This window comes from Pelobates fuscus, chromosome 8, assembly GCF_036172605.1.
Source record: "Pelobates fuscus isolate aPelFus1 chromosome 8, aPelFus1.pri, whole genome shotgun sequence".
NCBI lineage: Eukaryota > Metazoa > Chordata > Amphibia > Anura > Pelobatidae > Pelobates > Pelobates fuscus.
The window spans coordinates 113,993,964-114,016,383 of record NC_086324.1 but is presented as its reverse complement, the minus strand read 5'-3'; the positions used below and the strand labels follow the sequence as shown (position 1 = coordinate 114,016,383).

General features: G+C 43.2%; 1 protein-coding gene across 3 annotated transcripts in view; it reads left to right on the top strand.

Moving 5' to 3' along the window:
• The window catches only part of RHBDF1 (rhomboid 5 homolog 1), an 864,530-nt gene that overhangs the window by 381,572 nt on the left and 460,538 nt on the right, over positions 1-22,420 (top strand). For all 3 annotated transcript variants that reach the window (XM_063430225.1, XM_063430226.1, XM_063430227.1), the window contains one exon: positions 7,349-7,423. In XM_063430225.1, the coding sequence (XP_063286295.1) occupies positions 7,349-7,423 (75 nt within the window). The remainder of the gene's footprint in view (positions 1-7,348; positions 7,424-22,420) is intronic.

The window sequence follows — 22,420 nt, the reverse complement described above, 5'->3', positions numbered from 1 at the left end:
GAATGGCCTGCTATGTCTGTGCCTATTTGAATGACCTGCTATGTCTGTGCCTATTTGAATGGCCTGCTATGTCTGTGCCTATTTGAATGGCCAGCTATGTCTGTGCCTATTTGAATGGCCAGCTATGTCTGTGCCTATTTGAATGGCCAGCTATGTCTGTGCCTATTTGAATGGCCAGCTATGTCTGTGCCTATTTGATTGGCCAGCTATGTCTGTGCCTATTTGATTGGCCAGCTATGTCTGTGCCTATTTGATTGGCCAGCTATGTCTGTGCCTATTTGATTGGCCAGCTATGTCTGTGCCTATTTGATTGGCCAGCTATGTCTGTGCCTATTTGATTGGCCAGCTATGTCTGTGCCTATTTGATTGGCCAGCTATGTCTGTGCCTATTTGATTGGCCAACTATTCTGTGCCGATTCGTTTGGCCTGCTGGGCCTGTGCCCTTTTGACGGGCCTGCTTTATCGGTGCCGAACCCCCTTTTGGGGGGAATATCACTGAGGAAAACCCAGTACCCACTAGTGACATGGAGATAGGCAGATGTCCAGGCAAGCACCGTTGCCATACTATCCAAGAGGACACCAGTATATGGTCACCTGAGTATGGTGGGAAGGGTGAAGGCCCTAAACCTTATGCCTGAAGGTTTCTTATGAAGACCCCGGGCACGCATCCACGGTTTACACCAGCCCGGCAACGGCACATCTCCAAGGAGAACTTTGCATAGGCAGGGACTGGTACTCAGACGCCTACAGGGGGACACAGTGTTTCCTTGTCTTTAACAACTAACCCTCTAACTGCCTCCAGGTATCCATCTAGATATCAGTAGTTATTCCTGCGTAAGGTTAGCTCCTGGCCCTGTGGGGCTTACATGACTTGCCTTCCGGCCTACTATTTGCCTTCTATCCGAGATATCTACATTTATTATTGTTTTTGTTTTCGTGCCTTCCTTTTCCTATCGCTTGGGTCGTCGAGAGGCCTGACTTGACCTCCTCCGACCTCCCGGGTGCTCGTGCATTGTGGAGAACATCTCCAATTTCCCTCAGGCTACCGACGGTCATCCTCGCGCGCGGGATCCGGGTGGTCAGTTGGTAGTTTCCATCATTGTTTCCGAAGGTTGCATTTTCGCACCATCTCTTTCTGTTAAGGATGGACATGGCCCGAGGTTGTATACTATCCCATCTGCCATCGGTCTGGTTTACTACCAGTTGATTCCTTCTCAGGTGAGCGATTCAGAGAGAGGTCTCGTGGTCGGTATGCTGATATTGGTAATTGGTGTACCCCTGCAGTTGGTTACCCTGAGTCTCTAAGGGACTCTATGTCACGGCTAGTAATATGGTCCAGCACGCAGAAACTATGTAAACATATACATAAGTAAGAAAAGGAAAATAACAACAGGATAGAGCGTAAACCGGACCTTAGAATGACTGGACTAATACGCTAGAGACAGAGAATGGTCAAAGGGAAAGCCGAGGTCAAGGAAGCCAGAAAATACTCAATACCGATTAAACAAGCCAAGTCAGGGAAACCAGAGATCAGAATAACCAGGGAAACGCCAAGGATCAGGATACCAGGAAATCAGAAACACGAAAATAGCACTCTCAGGAAACCAGGAAACTGAAACCACGACAGGGCAAAGTTCTGGGAAAAGCTAGGGTTTTAAATACCCCTCTCTAGGCTATGATTGGTCAGAGGGCAACCTCTGACCCCAAAACGTGCGTGTGCGTTGACGTCGTGACGTCACGCACACGTTGGTATAACTCTCGGGGGCGGGGCTATCCATAGACGCGACCGCGTGGTCGGCGCCATATTGGATTCGGGCGAGATGCCCGGAAGAACTGAGAGCGCGGTCCCCGGCTCGCCGACGAGCAGGTAAGCTTGTGTAGTCGGTACGGTCGTGCCGGTCGGGCACGGCCGTAAGGCTCGCGGGCCGGTGACCGCAACACTCTAGTTTGGATCACAAGAGGGTGCAGCCCTCCATCACCTCGATCCGAGAATTATATTTTATTTTCAGGAACAGAGAGCAAACCCCTCTCATATACAGAACCGTACACTGATTTGTTATTTGAGGGCGCGACCCTCCTTCAACCTCAGCCCGATACTGAGCTGGATACAGAGGACATGTTTGGAGTGACACATTCTCATAGAGAGAACCGGTCACGGATGTAGACTCTTCTGTTTGGTTATTAACGGGTGTGGCCCGCTCAGGCTATCAGCCGGACGCTGACACAGAGTTTGGTCACTTTATTAGAGAGCGCGTCTCTCTCATACACTCAACTCTCTATGGTGCCGTCCATTTGTTCATCACACAGGCTTGTCCCTGTACAAGACATCGATGACTGCATAGAGGGGCGTCCCTCCTGCATTCAATTAGATCTAACGATCGTGCTACTGATTTCGTTATAGAGGGCTGCCTGATCATGCAGGATATATATATTTAGACTGGATCCTTCTATTTTATCTCCTGTAATGGATCTACTGGATCCGGACCACTGTACCACATGCGAGAAATACTCACAGAGGTATAACGGGGGGAGACTCCCACTTATTTACACACACTCCTGGAGATGGTACGGCTAACGGATGAGCCTGAGGTATTACAAGAGTACAGGCTTTGGTATATTCTGCGCTAGTTTTGTTTTTTAATGGTTTAATGAGGAAACCAGAAAATTGATGGGACACTTTTAAAAGGACCTATTTTTTTGGATTCTAATTTGTGTGAAATAGATATTTATTGATACAGCAATATACAAAAGTCAGATTTTCCTACGCAGAGGAAAATTAACTGTTGGAATCCGAGTTATCCAATAGCAACAATCATTGATAACATATTAGGCATAGCACTGCACATGTATGCAATGGATTTCCCTACACAGAGGAAGAGTAAATGTTAAATCAGAGTAATCCAATCATCATAGGCTGTGGTGTCACATTAGCCCCGATATGTCGGGTCATGACTAGTTTGGCCTTTATCTTTGAGTTCTGTCAACTGAGCACCTTTTCACCTTTTTTTCCATACCGAGCATGTTGCTATACTGTAAGGCTTAAACCCTCCCCTACACCAGTCATGTTCGCTCCAACCACAGTGGGGCACACCGACTCGGAGGTACTTCAGGCACCAACTGCACTCAGCTTTGTGAATTGTGGTCAAGGGGGGGGTGGAGAGGCGGGGGGACAGTGAAGATGATGTCAGAGAAGAGAGGTGAGAGTGAAAGAAAAGAGAGGAAGCAGGGGGGTGGGTGTGGAGCAGTTAGCCATTCGTGATCCTGGCGAAGTCCGTTGAAGTCAGAAATACCAGCCAGTAGAACTAGCATTTAGTATATCGTTCTTGTTTTTTGACCATGCCAGCTTTAGGTCTTCAAATTTCCTGGTGTCCTGAACCTCTTCCACCCACTGTTTTATCTTAGGGGTCTTCGCCTGGCGCCAGCAGGTCAGGATTACAACTTTAGCTGCGTTCAAGAGTCATGGTGTCACCAAGAGTTTGTACCTCTGTACTGTATTGGTTGTGCGATGCAGCAAGTATAGTCTCCCTACTACTTGGCTAATCGTTTCCCAGAATGGCGTGATTAATCAGCATGTTCACCACACGTGAAGGAATGTGCCTCTTTCTATTCCGCAGTGCCAGCAGAGGTTTGATGCCCCTGGGTCTCTTTAATGTAGTGTGGACTGGGTCAGGTACTACTTCATCAAGATCTTGTAGGAATAATCATGTACCAGCACTGACGACGGTGTATTCTGTATGAGAGTCAGCATCTTGTCCCATTCTGCATCTGTGAACGTATGCTGGAGGTCCTCCTCCCAGCTTCTCATGCAGGGTGGCGGTAGTAGGTAGCAGTTCATCACTAGCAAAAGTGGAAACACTTTTAGGAACCATGATGTCTTGTAGGCATATGCGCTCAGTCTGTCAGTTCCCTAGTGATGCTAGGTTTTTGTATCGCGTGATTTGCAGCCTCGTCAGCGAATGAAGTAGTGTGTGTGTCGTGTCTGGGAACAGCTCTGCCAGTGTCCGGATGATCGTGTCTTGTCCCAGGACATCTTGCATCCTGGGTATGGGGGCTCCTCTCAATATCCCTCCCAGTGAACCCTGTGCGCCAATCGGGAGGTCTGGATTGCTCCGTAGAGGGAGTAGACGGCTTGGTGTTGTTGTTGGGTAATATTTGGGTCCATATCTATGCTATATGGTGAGCGTTGCTTTGCTAAATAGGTTCGGTGCAGCTGCGCCATCTTCTTGTCCCCTGTCTATCCACGGCATGGCCCAGGTTTTCAGGTGGACCCATTTTTTTCCGCTCCACAGGGTTGTCCAGCTGTTGATTCTGGAGAAATGGGCTGCCAGGTAGTATTTTCCAAAGTCTGACAGTATGAAATGGGAATCGGCGTGCGAGTTTCCGGTGCGGTTCTGGAGTTGGGGACAGGTCTAGTATTTAAGATTTGTATAGTTAATGCATAGGTTGGAGAGTGCGCCATATTCCTCGAATCCTACCATGATGTTTGGCATTGTGGAGGCCTTATCCAACACCGCAAAGAGCAGATCGTCTGCGTAGGTCAGAACTTTGTGTTCGGTCTTCTCTGCCCATATGCCTTGTAAGGCCTCGTTGCTCCTAATCCTGTTCAGGAATGGTTTTAACGTCAGTGCAAAAAGAATGGGGGAGAGCGGGCAGCCCTGTGTTTGGGCCGATGCCTAGTGTACACAGGACTCCGAACATGAACTCCCAGTCTACCCTGTCAAACGCTTTTTACGCATCTGTGGACAGGAGCAGAACTGGGGAGTCTCTGTGGTGGGCAATTGCTCTCAGATTTAGTGCTCTGATAGTATTGTCCTGGATCTCCCTTCCTGGGATGAACCCCGTTTTTTCCAGTTTGATGGTGTCTGGCAGTAGGGGGAAGAGGCGACCAAGGAGAACCTTGGAAAGAAGCTTGAGGTCCATGTTTAGTATCGAGGTTGGTAGCTCTGGCACAGGGTGGGGTCTTTGTCTTCTTTGGGCAAGAATGTGATATTGGCTGACGTGAATTGCGGGTAGGGTCTGGCATCTTCCAAGATGGAATTCCCTGCTTTCAACAGCTTTGGAAGTAGCTCCATGCAGAATGTCTTGTAGTTTAGCAGGGGCAGGCCGTCCGGTCCCGGTGATTTACCATTCTGTGATGTTTTGATTGTAGGCGAGTTACTCCATGGAGATGGGTGCCTCCAGGGATTCCAAGTTATGATTCTCCAGTCGTGGTAGGGTCGTGGTTGTGAGGTATTGTTGAATCTCCGCCACCTTAGTCATTGGTTCCTGTGGCCGGTCCGCCGCTATGTTGTATAACGATTGGTAATATTGTAGGAATATCAGCAAAATCTTGTCTGGGAAATGGTGTAAATGTTGTGTGGGGTTCTTGATGTATAGTTCAGTTTGTTTGTGCCTGTGTAGTGTGGCCAGGAGACGTCCACATTTGTTGCCATGTTCATGTACAACATGGTGAAATTGCTGGTAGGAGCGTTGGATTGATTGATTGAGTAGAGTTGTAAGTTAGCCCCTCTGTAGGAGAAGATCCCTATATACAGTTTTGTCCAGCATGAGTTTGTCGCTGCTCTAGTTCAGCCATGTCCCTACCTTGGGTGGATATCTCCTGAGTGCCCGCCCGCTACCTGGCTGACCATCGGGCAATGAGGTGGACGTGGATCTCTGTGCTACCAGCAATTCAGAGTGTTGGAGTCCAGGGTTTAATTGTGTCACGTATTCCGCACATAAAAATGTGATTAATGGCATTTACTGTTCTGACAGGAAAAGTTGTGCCGAGCAAAATTACTGTCCTGACAGGAAAAGTTGTGCCGCGCAGCAATCAATCCACAGGAGGGTTTGTGCTGAGCAGCAATCATGCAAATAGCAACCTGGTAACTGCCTTTGGGGTCAAAGGCCGGTTACAACTAATCAGATCCACAGGCAGGGTATTTAGGCCCAGTTCTCCTCTTGCTCAGTGCCCTGTCGTGGTTTCCCTTGTGGTTGTCCAAGAGCGCGTTATTGATTCTGTTTATTTGACTTTGGCATTGATTTTGACTTCCTTGTTTTCTGGCATCCCTGACCCCTGGCTTTTCCTTATTGTTGTGTCTCTTTCTGTGTCCCTTGACCTTGGCTATACCTGTCTATTCTTTGGTACGTTAGTCCGGCCATTCTAAGGTCCGGTATACGTTACCTATCAGTCCTCTGTGCTACAGAATTCTCTGTGCTGGATCATATTGTAATCCTGACACATTGGTCATGAAGTAAACCGTTATTGCCTGTCCCATTTCTTGCACCAGCGTCTGGTCCGAGAGGATCGATTCGTTCAGTCTCCAGGATCCATGGTGAGGGCGAAAGAGGCTTGCAATCTGAGGCGTATTGGGTTGCTTCAACCATTTCCTTGGGAGGATGTCTGAGCCTTTCAGCAGATTGAGGGAAGCAAGGTGCATAAAAAATGATCTGGTCTTGTAGGTGTCTTGGGTTGTGGAATAAAATTTATACTCGCGCATTGTCAGGTTGAGTGCCCTCCAGCAATCAGTGAGTTGGTGAGCATGGAGGAGCTGCAGCGTTTTAGCGTGTCAGTTTGTTTGCGGCATGCATTGTTCCCCTTCCTTCCCCATTTGTCTGTATGTTTGGATTCTAATTTGTACCAACTCTCTTCTAGAGATCAGTCATGTTAAGTGCGTAATGCATGAGATAGTAGAGATGCTCGTACAAGTCTGTTCATTTGTGGGATTCCCAATTCTCCATCTTCTATTTGACTCAATTTTAATATTTTTGGATAAGCTTCTTCAAATTCTTTAATATTTTTGGATACACTTTTAAAATTATTTTAAATTTGATATATTTTGATATGTTGATATATTTTTGATACACTTTTTGATATGTTATTATTTAAAAAAACAAAAATGTACAAGTTTATCTAAAAATATTAAATCTGGGACCTTGAGGGACATATGAATAATAATTGTCTTTTTGTCATGTGTCCTTAAGGGGTTAAGGGCTTATAAAAACCTGAAAAAGCAAAGAGTCGTCAGAGGGAGCCATCAGAAATTCAGGTTTAAGTAACCAACCAAATTACAACCAAATGCACAATTGATGTGTGTTGTTCATTACAAAATAGAGCAGCAGAAAAGCTTCAGGTGAGCGGCTAAGGTGAGAGATTTAAGAAGACGAGGCTCACTTGCTCTAAGAAAGAAGAATTTATGAATTCAAGATTGATTTTTTTTTCTACATCTGGCTATGGCAAAGCTATGTTGTATTTGTCCATGGTTTTTAATAGAACTTGTCTAATTCTTCAATTGTATTGTTGAATTAAATTTACTTTGTAAGTCAAAAAAATGATTTTTTTGATAATCTATAGTTTTTCTTGTTTCAGGTGCTGAGGAATAGAGGGGTTTACGAAAATGTTAAATATGTACAGCAAGAAAACTTTTGGATTGGACCAAGTTCTGTAAGTGATACAGTGCGTTTGAGTGTTTATATGTGCATATATACATTGCAGTGCACTCATTAAACTTTCAAATATTGTGTAGAAGCTGCTTTATTTCTAGTCATATGTACAGACTCTATATGGACTGAAAATTTAACTTAATCACGGTGTAGCGCTGTTATATCTAAATTGATCAAACATATTTTATGTTTTTTGATCTCCTGTAAGAGAAAAGCATCAGGTTTTGAAATTCTGGTGTTTTCATCCACTTAGAAAAGGGACCAGTGTTACAGGTTGACTCTTTTTATAACACTATGTGGTATGTACTGGAACACAAAAAGAGTCAATTCATTATTTCTGATTAATAAGTGTAGTGCAGGCATGTCAAACACAAAGGCTAACACAGGCCAAATAAACAAGGTTTAAGTTTATATGGGCCGCAAAAAAACAAACTTCAGTTTTCAAAGAAATGTAGGTTTATTTAGAAAAGTACAGTATAAAAAATGTTGCCTAACACTGGATGTCCCGACGATGGTAGGGCTTTAAAGTAAACAAAAGAGCAGATTTATTTTAAGGAGACTTGCATTTGCATATAACCAATGTTTCAATCAAACTACCTTGACATATTAAGAAAAGTTTTATAATGGGTCTGAAATGGTGAATGTATGCTGTTGCACAGCTGTAAAAAAACAGATGACATTATCTTGTTGATTTTATTACACATGCAAACACACACACTGCTTCTCTTACATATACACAGAAACACAATGCATTTCTTACACACACTCAATGCACACACTTACAGACACACACCTTGCATCCCTTATGAATACAAACACAGATTCACACAATACATCCCTTATACACAAACACACACTGCTTCCACTACAAACAAATACACTGCATCACCTACACAAACTGGTATCCCTATACACTACATACCATAAGCACACACATTAGATCCTCTACAATAACACATAACACATCCCCTACACACTCCACTCCCTGTGAGCGAACTCATGGGTGGAACATGTAGGTGGACTTTTAGGCGGGCCTTATGGGCATACTCACCGTCAGGCCCTGGGGTCCAGACCTTGAGCTGTGTAAGGGGCCCCAAAAAAATGGAGCTGCTTCCCATTCTGCTAGAACTTTGAATTTTGTGACCACAGTTACAAGCAGCCTCCAGAGATCCTGTTCTACACCAGACCAGTGGAGCAAAACTGCAGCCCATCATCATCCTCATCTGGTTGTAAGTAGGCAATCTAGTATATTATTAGTGACACTAATCTATAATTTACCTCACATTAAAGGTTAATGAAGTGGTTCTGGTGTCTATAGCCGGTCCCTGCAGGCTTTTTAATGTAAACACACACTGTGTGCAGCATTGGCATTAGTTCATATGGCAGATCATATAGTTGGGGCATTGTGATGTCACATGAGGGGGCCGCAAACAAATTTTTCACCTAGGGTGGCAAAAGTCCTTGCACCGGCTCTGATCCTAGGCAGGTGCACTAGTCTACTGGTGACCCACAGGAGGGGAGTGCACTGATTGCACAGCACTCTCTTCCTGCCCAGATCCGTCTTTACCGCAGTGCAAGTGCCCTCTGCCCCTAATTTACAGTAGCTCACACTCACAACAAGCAGTGACTGGAGCCCTTTGCCGTGACATGAACAAAGAGGTTCTGCGGCAGCTGGCCGTCCTGCAAGCATTACATTAAACAGCTGTTCCCTATGCAGCCACAGGTGGCGCTGTGCTGGGAGAATGTGATTACTCTTCACTTCCTCCCAGCCTACAGAGCAGCGCATGGGAGAGAGAGAGAGGAGGAGGCATCATTTAATCTTACAACAAATCCAGTAAGCAAATCTTTATAAATTTGGGGGGATCAGCTCTCCACAGTTTATTGGTGTTTACTCTGATGTCTGTTTTTAATATTGAGGGAAGTAGTAACGTCAGTGTGTGTCAGCAGGGTCAGCCATTGGGGTGTGCGCGCTGTGAGGTCATGCAGGGTGCCATGACAACAGAGATGCCCGGTGGACAACACAGCTCACAAGTTGGGGACACCAGCATATTCAATTTAAATGATTCGCTGGTGGTCCACTGATGCGCACCAGCAGTAGGTGCAGTAAGATTAAATCCTCTCCCTCGTGGTTTCGGCGCTCAGTTAGTGAGTCAGAGCACAGGCTCAAAGATTCTCAGCCTGTGCTCTGACAACATTGAAAGTCAGAGTCGTGAAGGAGCGGGTATGACAAAGAGCTACTGATTAGCATAACATCAATATCCGTTATAAAACCAGGAAAAGGTGGGCATGGATGGTGAACTGATTTGGTGGTGCAATGGGCCACTTGACTGGTTTTGCCCCCCAGGCCTAAGGCTGCCAGCGCTCCCCTGAGTGTGACCTCAAAAAAAAATTAAGACAAAAAATAATAGTGCAATACAGCAAATTTTATCTTGAAAATAAGTGATAAGTAACTATGTACAGTCCACTCACATGGAGATGAGCTATAACAGAGCCCTACTGTGAAGCGCTTGGACGGTACAATCCCCGTCTTTGGATTTGTAATAGTTGCCACAGATGTTCTCAATATGCCATGTGTGTAGTTGGTATAAAAGACAGAAAGATAGCAGCAATATGGTGAAGTAAGTACCAATGATATAGTAGATAATAAATAGTATTGTACTTACACTTTCCAGAGCATGTGACCTGCTCTGGTGTAAACAGCTTGGGTGGTATAATCCCCACCAAGGATATACAGGATACCAGGAAATGAAGATATTAAGTCTAAAAAGTAACTTAAAAGTATACTTTAATATATATAAACAAAACAATGGATAATAAAATGTTAATATAAAATATAGTCCCACTTAACGCGTTTCGCCTAATAGGCTTCTTCAGAAGAACTACGCACATGGCATATTGAGAACATCTGTGGCAACTATTACAAATCCAAAGACGGGGATTGTACCGTCCAAGCGCTTCACAGTAGAGCTCTGTTATAGCTCATCTCCATGTGAGTGGACTGTACATAGTTACTAATCACTTATTTTCAAGATAAAATTTGCTGTATTGCACTATTATTTTTTTGTCTTAATTTTTTTTTGAGGTCACGATTTATTGGAAAATCCAAGAACATATGTATGTATTTTCTGTATATTTTAATTTGAACTAATAGGCGCGGTATACGCCCTCCTTCTTTCTATTATTCACTCACAAGGTTGGGGAATCCTTGTTCTGTATACTGCTGCCAGATCACTATAGCGAGCGCCTACTATCTCTCTTTGTTCAACCCTCCCCTGAGTGTGTTCTTACCTTTGGCTGAGATCATTAAACTTGATGATCTCAGCCAATTCAATGCTTTCCCATAGGAAAGCATAGGGAGAGTATTATAATAGTAGGATCAGGGAGCAGCGCTTTTGTTGGAATTCCTACGCTTAGAGCGATATGGAGGAGGGAAAGAAAAAGAAACGGATAGTATGTTGAGATCTTAAGTGATAGTAAATGAAGGGCAAGGAATTGCACTTACAATTTTCTGGAGTCTATACTCAGCTCCAGATATGTGCGCCTGGACGGTACAATCCCAGCCTATGGATATGTAGATGGTTCTTGGATGTCCTCAAAAGGGGTCTCCAGTGGTAGTAAGGTGTATCTCCTTTCCAATGACAGTAGGCTGGTATTCAAATAGTTGGTGATATATAAAAAAAAGAGGATAGAAACACAAAATAGTGCTCTCTGGATAATACAAAATAAAATGATAAAAGATGGAGGTATACTCACAAGTGAAGAGCAAATAGGATATTGCTCAATATATGTAGGCGTAGGTGGTTTGATCCCCACCAAGGATATCACTCCTCGAGTCCTCCAGTGGGGGTGTTGGAGAGAGTTGAAAGGAATTATATTATTTAAAAAATAGAATAAATGGATAGGCTTGGAGGCTCCAATAGCATAAATGGATAAAACCTTTATTGGAGACAAAAATAAAATCAGTAACATAAACCAGCTTTAAAAAACACTAATGTGTTTCTCCTGCAAAGAGGCTTTATCAAAGTGTTACCGCATCAGAGGCCTATCCTATTTAAATAGCAGATACAATTGATTACATCATTACAATTAGTGACATCATCAAACATATTAAAACTTGTTAAAACAAGCAATAATACGGTGCAGATGGGAGGGGGACATAAATGGGTATAAATTATCAAATGGATAAACATAAATCTTAAAATTGGGGAAGATAAAATTAGAGGATGTGGTAGTTTTAAGAATGGCTGCCAAATTAGGTTAATTGGGGACACCAACATGGCTGCCACTGGCTTAATTTTACCTATATCAAAAGTGTGGATGGAATACCTAAATCCCTAGTATAGGGGATTGGACGATGGAAGAGATGTCTCCCTGCTGAAAACTAGCATTTTTAGGTGAAAAAAGTAAAAGAGGGATTTTTTTTTCATCTATAATTAAAAAAAAAAAAAAATAATAGAAAAAACAAACAAGATGACAACCCCAACCCAAACCACATGATTAACTGGGGTTGCGTCGCCATAAAAACCATCCCTACACAGTCTTGTAGTGCAGGGGATAAGGAGGGCTGGCCTTATGGTGGGGATGACAGACATGACCTATGTCACATGACTGGCCGGGTCACAGTGTCACAGAGATAGGAAACACTTAGTACCTGAAATTAGAGGAAACAGGGAGGGGAGACTGCAGGAAGCGAGAACAGGATCCTCCTTCTACCTCATAGAATCATGGGGAATGTGGTAAAAGGAAGAAATACATGCCTGAAAGGAACTAAAAGTGAGTGAGAGTATTTAGTGAGAGTATTTAAAGTGAGAGTATTTAAATAAAAATAAAATAACAGTACTAGGAGAACTTTCCAAAAACTATAAAAATACAGAATAAAAACTTTGGGCAAGTGTAAAAAAGGTGTGATTAAAAGTCTGTATAAGAGAAAGAGGATCGGACAAAATAAATTTGAGAGACCTTGGGACATGAGATCATAAAAGGTGTCATACATTGTTTATAAAAAACACTTTAAATGTAAAAGTGGTGTGGTTAAAAATATTATACAAGAAAGAGGACCAGATAACATTAATGTTAGGGACCCTGGAACATAAGATAATAGGAGTCATAGTCATAAATTATTCATAAAAAGTTATACAAATCAAAATCTACGTTTAACAATTGGGGTATCAGAGTGTCTAGTGTTCATCTCTTTTCTGCCTAGAAGTTTTGGGAGGTTGCCTCCTCGCCAGAAGGGGGATACTTTTTCTATGGCACAACATTTTAAAAAAATGTGTGTTTTTCTTGTGGTTTAAAACATTTTTGGACATGGAATGGTTAATGTAACCTTTTTTATGTTTCTACAATGCTCGGCAATGCGGGTGTAACGGATCACCTGGCACCCCGACTGGGTACCTCTGTTGAAGGATGCTCATAGCGCTTACAGAGGGCTCCAAGCGCTCCGCAGACACCACAACCACCGCAGACCCCATGAACCACCGCCGCAGTTCCATGGATTTGGGCTGTGCGGTCGGTCTATTTTGCACTGAGAAAATGACTAAGTCCCCTTCGAACGAGCGTTCGAATCTTCGAACGGGACTTAGTCTCCAGCCGCAGTGTCGAAGAAGGTACGGGTCAGCGGTGCTCGTGCAATTGGGTAGCCGCAAGCAGTTCCATATATTTGGCTGCACACACCGCTGACAGCATTCAAATAAGTTAAAATGGCCGCCGCCACGTGTTCGTTTGTCGAATGGCGGTCACTTCGACGACTTCGGCACTTCGACGACTTCGGCACTTCGACTGCATTCGAAGTGCCAGTTTAAAAGTTGTAACCCTGCTCCAAAGCATTTAAAGGGCCGGGAAAAGCATTCAAAAATCCATTATGCCCAAATGTAATTCTTAAAGGGCAATACATCCCAGGGCCATAGTCGCAGGGCAGGAGGCTAGCGATCAGTCCTCTCCAATGCCCAGTGGCAAATGGCAGTTTGTCACAGCGGGTTTTTAAGCATCTTGTAGTCATGCCAACATATTGCAGTTTGCACGGGCATTCCAATAAATAAATTACATTCTTGGAATTGCACGTAATAAAATCATTTATTTTGTGTTCATAAGGGGAGCATTTTGATATAAAAGTTGTAAGTTTGGTGTGTTCGTTGTTGGTACTACTGCATGCCAAGCATTTTTTGCATTTGTAGAATCCTTTGTTGGTTGAGGAAAGAAGGGGTGTTGGAACAATTTTTTTTTGTATAGTTTTAGTGAGGCAAGTTTTTAGGTTGGGGCCCCCCTTAACACGATATATGTTTTTTTCTGGTAGCAGTTTATTTAAAATGTCTTCCGCTTCAGAATATCCCAATGTTTTTGTAATTATATTTTTAATTTGAAACTTAAATTGTTGGTCTAAAATGATAGGGAGAGTAATCTTTTTGTGTGTTTTCAAATTGTTGTATTGTAATAACTGTCTTCTATCTGCTTGATTTATTTCAGCAATTAAGGTGTCCATATATTTTTCATTATAGTTTTTCTCTTTTATTTTTTCCTTGAGATCTTTGACTTGTTCATTAAAAATCTGATTATCATTGCAATTACATTTTAATTGTATAAGTTGGCTCTTTGGGACACTGCGGAGTCACGGGGGATAATGGCAGCTGCTGAAGTCTATAAAAGTATTGGTGTGCACTTTTAAAAAAAAAAAAAAGGTTTTGGTGTGCAATTTGCCGTTGTCTATGTAGATTTCTAGGTCTAAAAATTGTACCTTAGTGGTGCTTATTTCAGTGCTAAGCTTAATAACCCTGTCATTGTTGTTTAAAAATTCTAAAAAGTTGTTAAGTTAATTTGTTGTACTGTGGTGGAATAAATTTACTAGGACAAGATTGCCATGTGGCATATGTGTAAATGTTGGTGTATCAGTTACACATAGCTAAGATACAATCAACACTGTATTGAGCAAGTGCAGGAATGTAGAAACTTAAAACACTTCCCCTTCTCCATTGTTCTGGGTGAGCCATGTGGTCTAACAGGTAAGGGAAGTTAGGCTTTGTTCAGCTGATTGTGTAAAGAGTATATGTGGGTAGAGTTAACTATAGGAGGAGCTATATGTCTATATTATGCATTTACACAGTCAGTTCTGGGCTCAGATCTTGTTGTATTTTGGTGACATAAGTCCCTCTGAGCCCCGGTCGGTGAATCGAATAAAGAATCTCTTCCTTCCTGAAGAAACCTGTGTCCACTTCTCTGTGCTTGGCTTCCGTCAGTTTCTCCGGTATCATTTGGTGCATTGGCCGGGAAGCTCATCGTTCAACGGTAGTTGAGAAGCAGAGGCGTGAGACGGTCTATCTTTGCCCATGTTCTCTACGGCTGCACCCCTGAACTTCTGCGTGGACCTCCTTTCGTCTCGGCGCCACTGGTCTGTTGTCCATGAGATCATCGGCCTCTACGTAGTAAGTGCTGGGGTGCCCCCGTCGATGAGTGTGAACCCAGGTTCAGGAACGAGGAGGTAAGACGACCACTGTTTTAGACGGTGGACCCACTAGGGGTATTGGATACCTATTGTGCGGTAGGCCCATAAGGGGTTATTTGTGTATGGAATCTGCCCCCTCCAGTGGAGGGAAGGAGCGAAGGCGCACCGCTCAATTAAACGCCCTTTAGTAAGCCCGTTTAATTTTGGTTTGGAGTCAGGCGGGGTTCTGGTGTAAATAGCCCTAGCCGGACACCGGTGTCTTGTCTAGACTAGCGTTCTAGGGTGTATATTACGTTCGCTAGGTCGGAGGGACCGGAAGACTAAGCGGCGTCTGTAAATTCGGTCCGCTAGATCTCAACCTATCTTGGCTAAGTGGGAAGGCGTGTAAATTTGGAACCCACTAGATTTTTGATAGAGTATATAGACTAAGAGGGTTCTGTGTAAATTCCGCCCTCTAGTTCGCTATATGTGGTGTTTGGGCAGCGTGGCTAACCAAAACGGATGTAAATTGTTTTAGGTAGTCCATCAAGGTACTGGGCAATAGATTAGTTGGGAATTGTAAATGTGTTAAAGATTGTTGTAGTAGAGTGTATATCTTGCCAGATAGCGTGAGCTCTGCCGTCTACCGAGAGTGTGAATAGTGTGTAACTGTATTATAGCGTACGGTACCATAACCATGTATAATAACTACTGATATTGTAAATAACTACTAACTGTTGTCTATGTTGTATTTTTAACACCATAACCACTACTAATTGAACTGTGACTTTAAATTGTACTCTAACCAATGCTAACCGTAGTATAACTACTGTTTGTAAAGACGATGTTACTGGGGTATGTTATAGACGGGTAATTCAGATATAGGGAATTATAGCGTTGGTGACTGTATAGTTTCGCCAAAGGGCACAGTATTAGTTACTTAGTGACTGGTGTAACAGCTGTGTGTGTACGGGAATTCCCTGTATGTGTCCACTTCTCTGTGCTTGGCTTCCGTCAGTTTCTCCAGTATCAGTACCTTCCAAAAAACAAAAAAAACATATAGTCAATATATCTACGGTATAAAATAATATTAGATTTCCATTGTATGTTAGACCCAATACAGTTGTCTTCTCAATCGCCCATGAACAGATTGGCGTAGCTTGGGGCTACCTTCGTCCCCATAGCTGTGCCTTGTTGTTGCATATAAAATGAGTCATAAAATGAGTCAAAAATAATTATTGCTAAGAATGTCAAGGCCCTCTAAAATAAAATCCGTTAGAGTTGAGGGTGTATCTCTGTCTCTCTAAGGTACGGTAGAGTATTGTGCATATGTGGCAAAATGTTGCACAGCCAATCAGCATCTCCATGGGGAGCATTGAGCGCCTCCATGCATACCCAATCTAATACACTACCCCCTCCCCCTATTCTAATGCACTGCCCACAAATCCTTGTACAGAGTATAAGGAAAAAGTAAGCTCCACACTATAGAGAATGAATACCACCTTATAATACAGTATTTAAAAAAACTGCACATAGCATTATACAGTACAGAAAAAAGATATTAAGGCCTAACTTGAGGGTTTTTAAATTGAAAATCCATTGAGCTTCTTTTTTGGTCAATCCTAAAGATCTGTTGCCCCCTCTCAAATTAACTGGCATGTGATCTATTCCTATAGCTATAAAATTATGCCATTGGAAGAATTGGCATGTATTACAGTGTTGTTACAATGTTCCCGTATTATTACGTGTTGTTCTGCCCACATATTGAGCTCCACAGCCACATTATAGCATATAAACCAAGTAAGAAGAGGAACATTGTATAAACTTTTTAATTTTATATTCCTTCTGAGTATAGGTGCCAGTAAAAATTTTGGTAACACTCTTCTGGTATATGCATGTTGAGCAGTTACCACAACTATAAAACCCTTCTCTACTCTTCATACCCAACATTTTCCCTCTTTGGGTCTTGTTTTTACCATCTGGAAGCAAGATCAGGCTAATTTATTTCTAAGATTGTCTGCTCTTTTAAAAATCATAACTGGACAGTCAGTGATGATCTTGCCCATGTATCGTCATTTTTTTAAATATAATTTTTTTTTCAGAGAAAGGTAAATTGGGGATACAGAAAGGAAAAGAGGGGGGGGGGACACATTCAATAGATAATAAACATTTCAGTTTACAAGTTCCAGTCAGAGTTCGTGACATTTTTCTGACAATCAAGAAGTGTATACGAGCATACATGAGCATACATGAGCATCCGTGATGAACACAGTGTGATATAAGCTATTATTGTGATTCAGTCAATGTTATCAATGTAAATTGCTTCTTGTACTCATTAAATTGCTTATTACAATCATGAAATTGCTTATTACAATCACTAACTAGATTAATCTCGTATGCGGCCTATACCAGCTTCTAACTACGTCCTATAGTAACCCTTGTTAATCCTTGTTAACTACTTGCCTCCTCTTTACCACCTGTTCGTTCGGATGAGATATACAATTATTCCTGACCAATTAGAGACCTCGCCTGTGGAAGACAATAATTTTTTCTCTGTCCAACTTGAGTCTATAACTTAGTGTGGGGGGAGGGGAGGAGGGTATGTAACTGGGGGGGAATGCATATACCTGTATTAAATGTTGAGAGTGCCTCTCATTTGGGTGAATGGCTGATCAAGTCCATGCGTCTACGCAGTGTTCTGCTATGCGTCTGTCTAAGTGTGTGTGCGTTTGGTTGTCTCCGGATTGTTCTGGTTAAAGTGTGTCACCCGTGTGATTTCGTAATCTACCTGTGGTATTTATCCCACTTTTGGGGGGGATGTCGCTTTACTTTTCGCCTTTCTCAGGTTGTTTGCAAGGATAGTGTCTTGTCAGCCACGGTGCCCAAAGTGTCACTTTTGTCTTTGTCTTTTCAGGAGAGTCTGGAGAGAGAGTCTCGTACCGGTGGTATATTTTGTCCATTAATTCTTTGTTAATCGGGCAATACTTAGATTTCCAGTTTAACGCTAAAAGATTTCTAGCCGCCAGTATAATCAAAGTGGCGATTTTTCTGAATTCCAATCTCCAGGTGTCAGGAAATATCAGAAAGAGACTCATTATGGGTGTAAGAGAGTACGTTTCTACCGTTTCGTCTTGTAATAAGATGTGTACTGGTGTCCAGAGGGGCTTGATCTCCTCGCACTCCCACCATATGTGGGTCATGTGTCCCTCGTCTGCACCACATCTCCAGCATTTAGGGTCTATTGCGGGGTATATTTTATGTAGCTTGTGCGGAGTGAGGTACCATCGAAAGACCACCTTCTTGTGAGCCTCCACATGAGAGAAGCAAGATGTGATGCCTCGTAGCGCATTCAATGCTTTGAGCCATTGTTCATCTGTGAGCTTGGGTATTCCTTCTTTCTTCCATTGTGTCACATATTTAAAGGAACTAGGTGGAGCTGTGTTTAAGAGGGTCTGGTAGCAAAGAGATAAGGCCTTAGGTTTTGTTGGGGCTGAGAGACACCTGTTGTGGAGTAGTATGACTGGATTATTTCGTGAGGTGGACTCGTCTGCTGGGAACGTGACTTTGGTATTTATAATGCTCTTCAATTGGAGGTATAAAAAACTAAATGAGTTAGGTAGTTTGTATTTCTGCTGTATTTCAGGAAAGGGTAGACTCATTGATTGAGAGCAGAGGTCGCCGATCCTTTTAATGCCCATATCAGTCCATGTTTTCAAAGACAGACATGGGGATATGGTCTCCAATGCTTCTAAAGGTGCATGAGCACAGAAGTTGTCATCTTCGAGTCGGTTAGATCTGATGTTATCCCATATTTCCAGGGTAAGGGCAGAAGTAGGGTATAATACGTTTGTGTTTGGGCGGTATGCCTTCGGTGACCATAAAATGTTCGTTAGGGTATTTGGGTGTGGTTTGACTTGCTCCATGTCTGCCCATTGAAAAGTATTCTTGGGAGCATGAAGTCGTATGGCTGACTCAAGGATGGCCGCTTTGTAGTAGGTCAACAATGTCGGGAGACCCAAGCCCTCTGCTGTCGGGCTCAAATGGAGGAGTGATACCGGTAATCATGGTCTCATGCCTCCCCACACAAATTTGTTTAGTGTGGATTGAACGGTTTTGAATAATTGTAGTGGAACCTGTAAGGGTAACATCCTGAAAACATACAGAATCTTTGGTAGCACTACCATCTTGATTGTGTTCAGTCTCCCCAACCAGGACAGGTGTACATCCTTCCATTTCTGGAAGATTGAATTACATATGTTCGGTAGCGAGGCATAGTTGAGGGCTACAATTTTTTTGTCTATGGAGAGCCCGTTTAACTCCCAGGTACGTGATGTAGGTTTGCCTCCAATCAAACTGATATGAGGTACATAATGTTTTAACCATTTGCATCGGTATGTTGATCGAAAGTGCTTGTGTTTTAGTCTTATAAAGTCTGTAGTATGACACCCGACCATAAGCATTAGCTAGGTTGTAAAATTTGCTATAATACTTGCCGAATTCTTCCACTATATCTTGTGGGTTGGTAATCTTATGACCTGCTTCTGAGTGGAGGAAAGCTATCTTTGACGTTGGCGTCCGTGCCTTGAGTTGGGACGCTAAAACTTTGCCAGCTCTGTTACCATCTTTAAAAAATGTATGTTTCATTTTGGTGAGGAGATATGTAGTCTTAGCTAGGTCCATGTCTTTCAAACGGGCTTGGAGTTAGAGGATTTTTGTTGTGGTGTCATAGGAGGGAGACCTCTTCTTGGTGTGTGTGAGTGTGGCTAATTCGGTCAGAATTTTGGTATATGTGACAAGGCGTTGTTTTTTATTATAACTAGCGTGCTTGATAAGTTGGCCTCTAAGGACTGCTTTGTGCGATTGCCATAGGGTTTCCACCCTCACCACCAGAAATACGTTTCTAAGTCTGCTGTGAGTTGTGTGATCAGAGTATGGTCTGTCAAGAGAGTATCATTGAGTCTCCAATTTTGTTTGCTAGTTACAGGGTGTTGCATCGTGGTCGTCAGTGAGATGGGGGCATGATCAGACCACGTAATGTCTCCTATGCATACCTTTGTTATTTGTAGTGCCTGTGATTTGGGAATTAAGAATCGGTCTATACGAGAGTATGTCGTGTGGCTAAGAGAGTGGTACGTATAATCCCTGTCCAGGGGATTGAATGCTCTCCATATATCCAAGAACTCATGATCTAGAAGTGTATCTCCTATAATTTTTGCAGAGCGTGCCCTTTGTTTAGATGTAGTTTCTTTGACTTTGTCAGTAGTGGTATCTAGGTTTGGGTCGAGGAGAAAGTTTGTGTCCCCACCTATTATGATATCGCCAAACTTGTGTGCAACTGATAGAGTGAGAACTTTATCTAAAAAGGCCTGCTGGTCTGTGTGTGGGCCAAATACATTAACCAGGGTGAATTGGGCATTATTTATTACACATTGTAAAATTAGATACCTCCCATCTCTATCGCCTATTCTTTTTATCAATTGGAAAGATAAATCCTTGCTTATCAAGATCATCACCACTCTCTTCTTTGATTTGTAAGTACTGTGAAAACCCAGTGGAAAGTGTTTAGAGGAGAACTTGGGTTGGTTATTTTTTTGGAAATGGGTTTCTTGATAAAATGCAATATGTGGATTATGTTTTTTTTTGCTTCCGTGAGTGCCATTCTACGCTTGTGGGGTGAGTTTAAACCTTTGCTGTTCAAGGAAAAGATGTTGAGACATTACATTTGCGCACAAGATTCATAATATGACGCTTACAGAACTGGAAATTGTCTAGGTCTATAGAGTAGAGATAGTGTCTACCAAAGTGGTGGCAGATCGCCAGGCACTCATCCGGTCGCCTATGTATTTTGTGGGGTGTAGCTCGTGTGATTAGTATTACAAGGAGGCTAGCACAGACAGTCGTCTTTAGACTAGTGATAGAGTGAGAGTATACATTCTCGTTACGTTCCTTCAAACTTACAAGGGAGAAATTATAGAAAAGGCGAAACAAAAAAAACAAAACAAGAAGAGTGTCTCCAGATTGAGACTTAGCCATAACTTGGTCAATAGGCCAAAAAAGAGCCCGTGTGGGGGGGAGAGCCCATACGTTGCCTCCGAAGGAGGGTATTTAAAGTGTAAATGGGGTGTATTTCGATTTCAGGTCAAACACAGTTTGCGCTCTCATACATATGTGACTTGTGTCTTGATGGTGGGGCCCAGGAATAGGAGCCCCCCCATCAAGCCAGCATGTCTGTACAATTCAAGCTTATCAACTTTGTCATCAAAAAAACATTTAAGTATTAGTTTGAAAATTGGCAAATCTTGGGTTGTAGATATACACCGACTATGGCAGGGTTAAATGAAACCTGTAAGCGTTAAGCATAATGCAGTCACTTAGCTGTGGTGACAGTTTGCCAGTTCTGGGTCAGTTTCATCGGGGATTTGGCGAAGTATCGATGGGAGGAGGACTCGTTTGTGTTCGCCTCCACGGGTAAACTCCATTCCGTCAAAAGCTTGTCTCCGTCCTCTGGTGAGATTAGATGGTGTTTTGTGCCATTCCGTCGTATGATGAGCCTCGTGGGGAAGCCCCACTTATAAGGGACGTCTGCCGCACATAGTGCCTTAGTGATTGGGATGAAGGACCTCCGCATCGCTAGTGTTGCTGCCGAAAGGTCGGTGAATAGTTGAAGTTTGCTATAAATCCCTGGAAGCGACTGCACTTTCTTTGCTGCCTGCATGATCTTTTGTCGTGTAGTAATGCAGTCTTGTAATAGCATCCCGCGGGACGGTTGTTGGGAGATGTTTAGGCCTGGGGAGTCTATGGACCCTGTCTAGCAGGAGCTCAGATGCCGGGACCTCCGGGAGCAGTTCCTGAAAAAGTGCTTTCACATACTTCCCTAGCTCCCGGGGGTTGATGTGTTCAGGTATGCCACAAATTCGGATGTTGTTCCGTCTTCGTGGTCTGCCAGTTTTGTAAGCACAGAGGTTAGTTTAGCATCCATTGCTTCAAAAGCGGAGACCACATTGTTGTGTGCAGCAATTATCTCTTCCGTCTTCGATTCCAGACAATCTGTGCTTTCACATCGGTTCTAATCTCTTTAGCCAGTTTGGCAAAATCTGATTGCAGGGAGGCTTGTAATTCAGTGAGCATTTTCTTAATTGAGGAGTCAGTAGCTGGTGCTGCTGTAATCGACATGGAGGTTTCGTCGCTTCTCCCAGAACTTTATGCCGGTGATGTGGGCCTACCTGCGCCATCTTGTGCGTGGCGTGTCGGCGGTGATAAGGCTGTGATTTGCAATTCAGCTTGTTTCAGCTTTGATTTTTTAGACGGGCGTTGTGACATCTTCCTCGCGGTGACACCCAGTAACTTAGGTTAGGGAGAAATTCAATGTTTGCTCATATGATTGCTGTGCTAAGCGGGCTCTCTCCAGGAGCTGATCGCTTACACGTCCGTCTCCTCAAGCGGTCAGGCCACGCCCCCAAGATATAGTTATTTTGGAGAATATTAAGTACCTTTTCAATCTTTTGATTGAGGTGAGAGGACTACTAATGGACATGGAGGGGAGGAGAGAAACACTAAGGGACATGGAGGGGAGAGTGGCACACA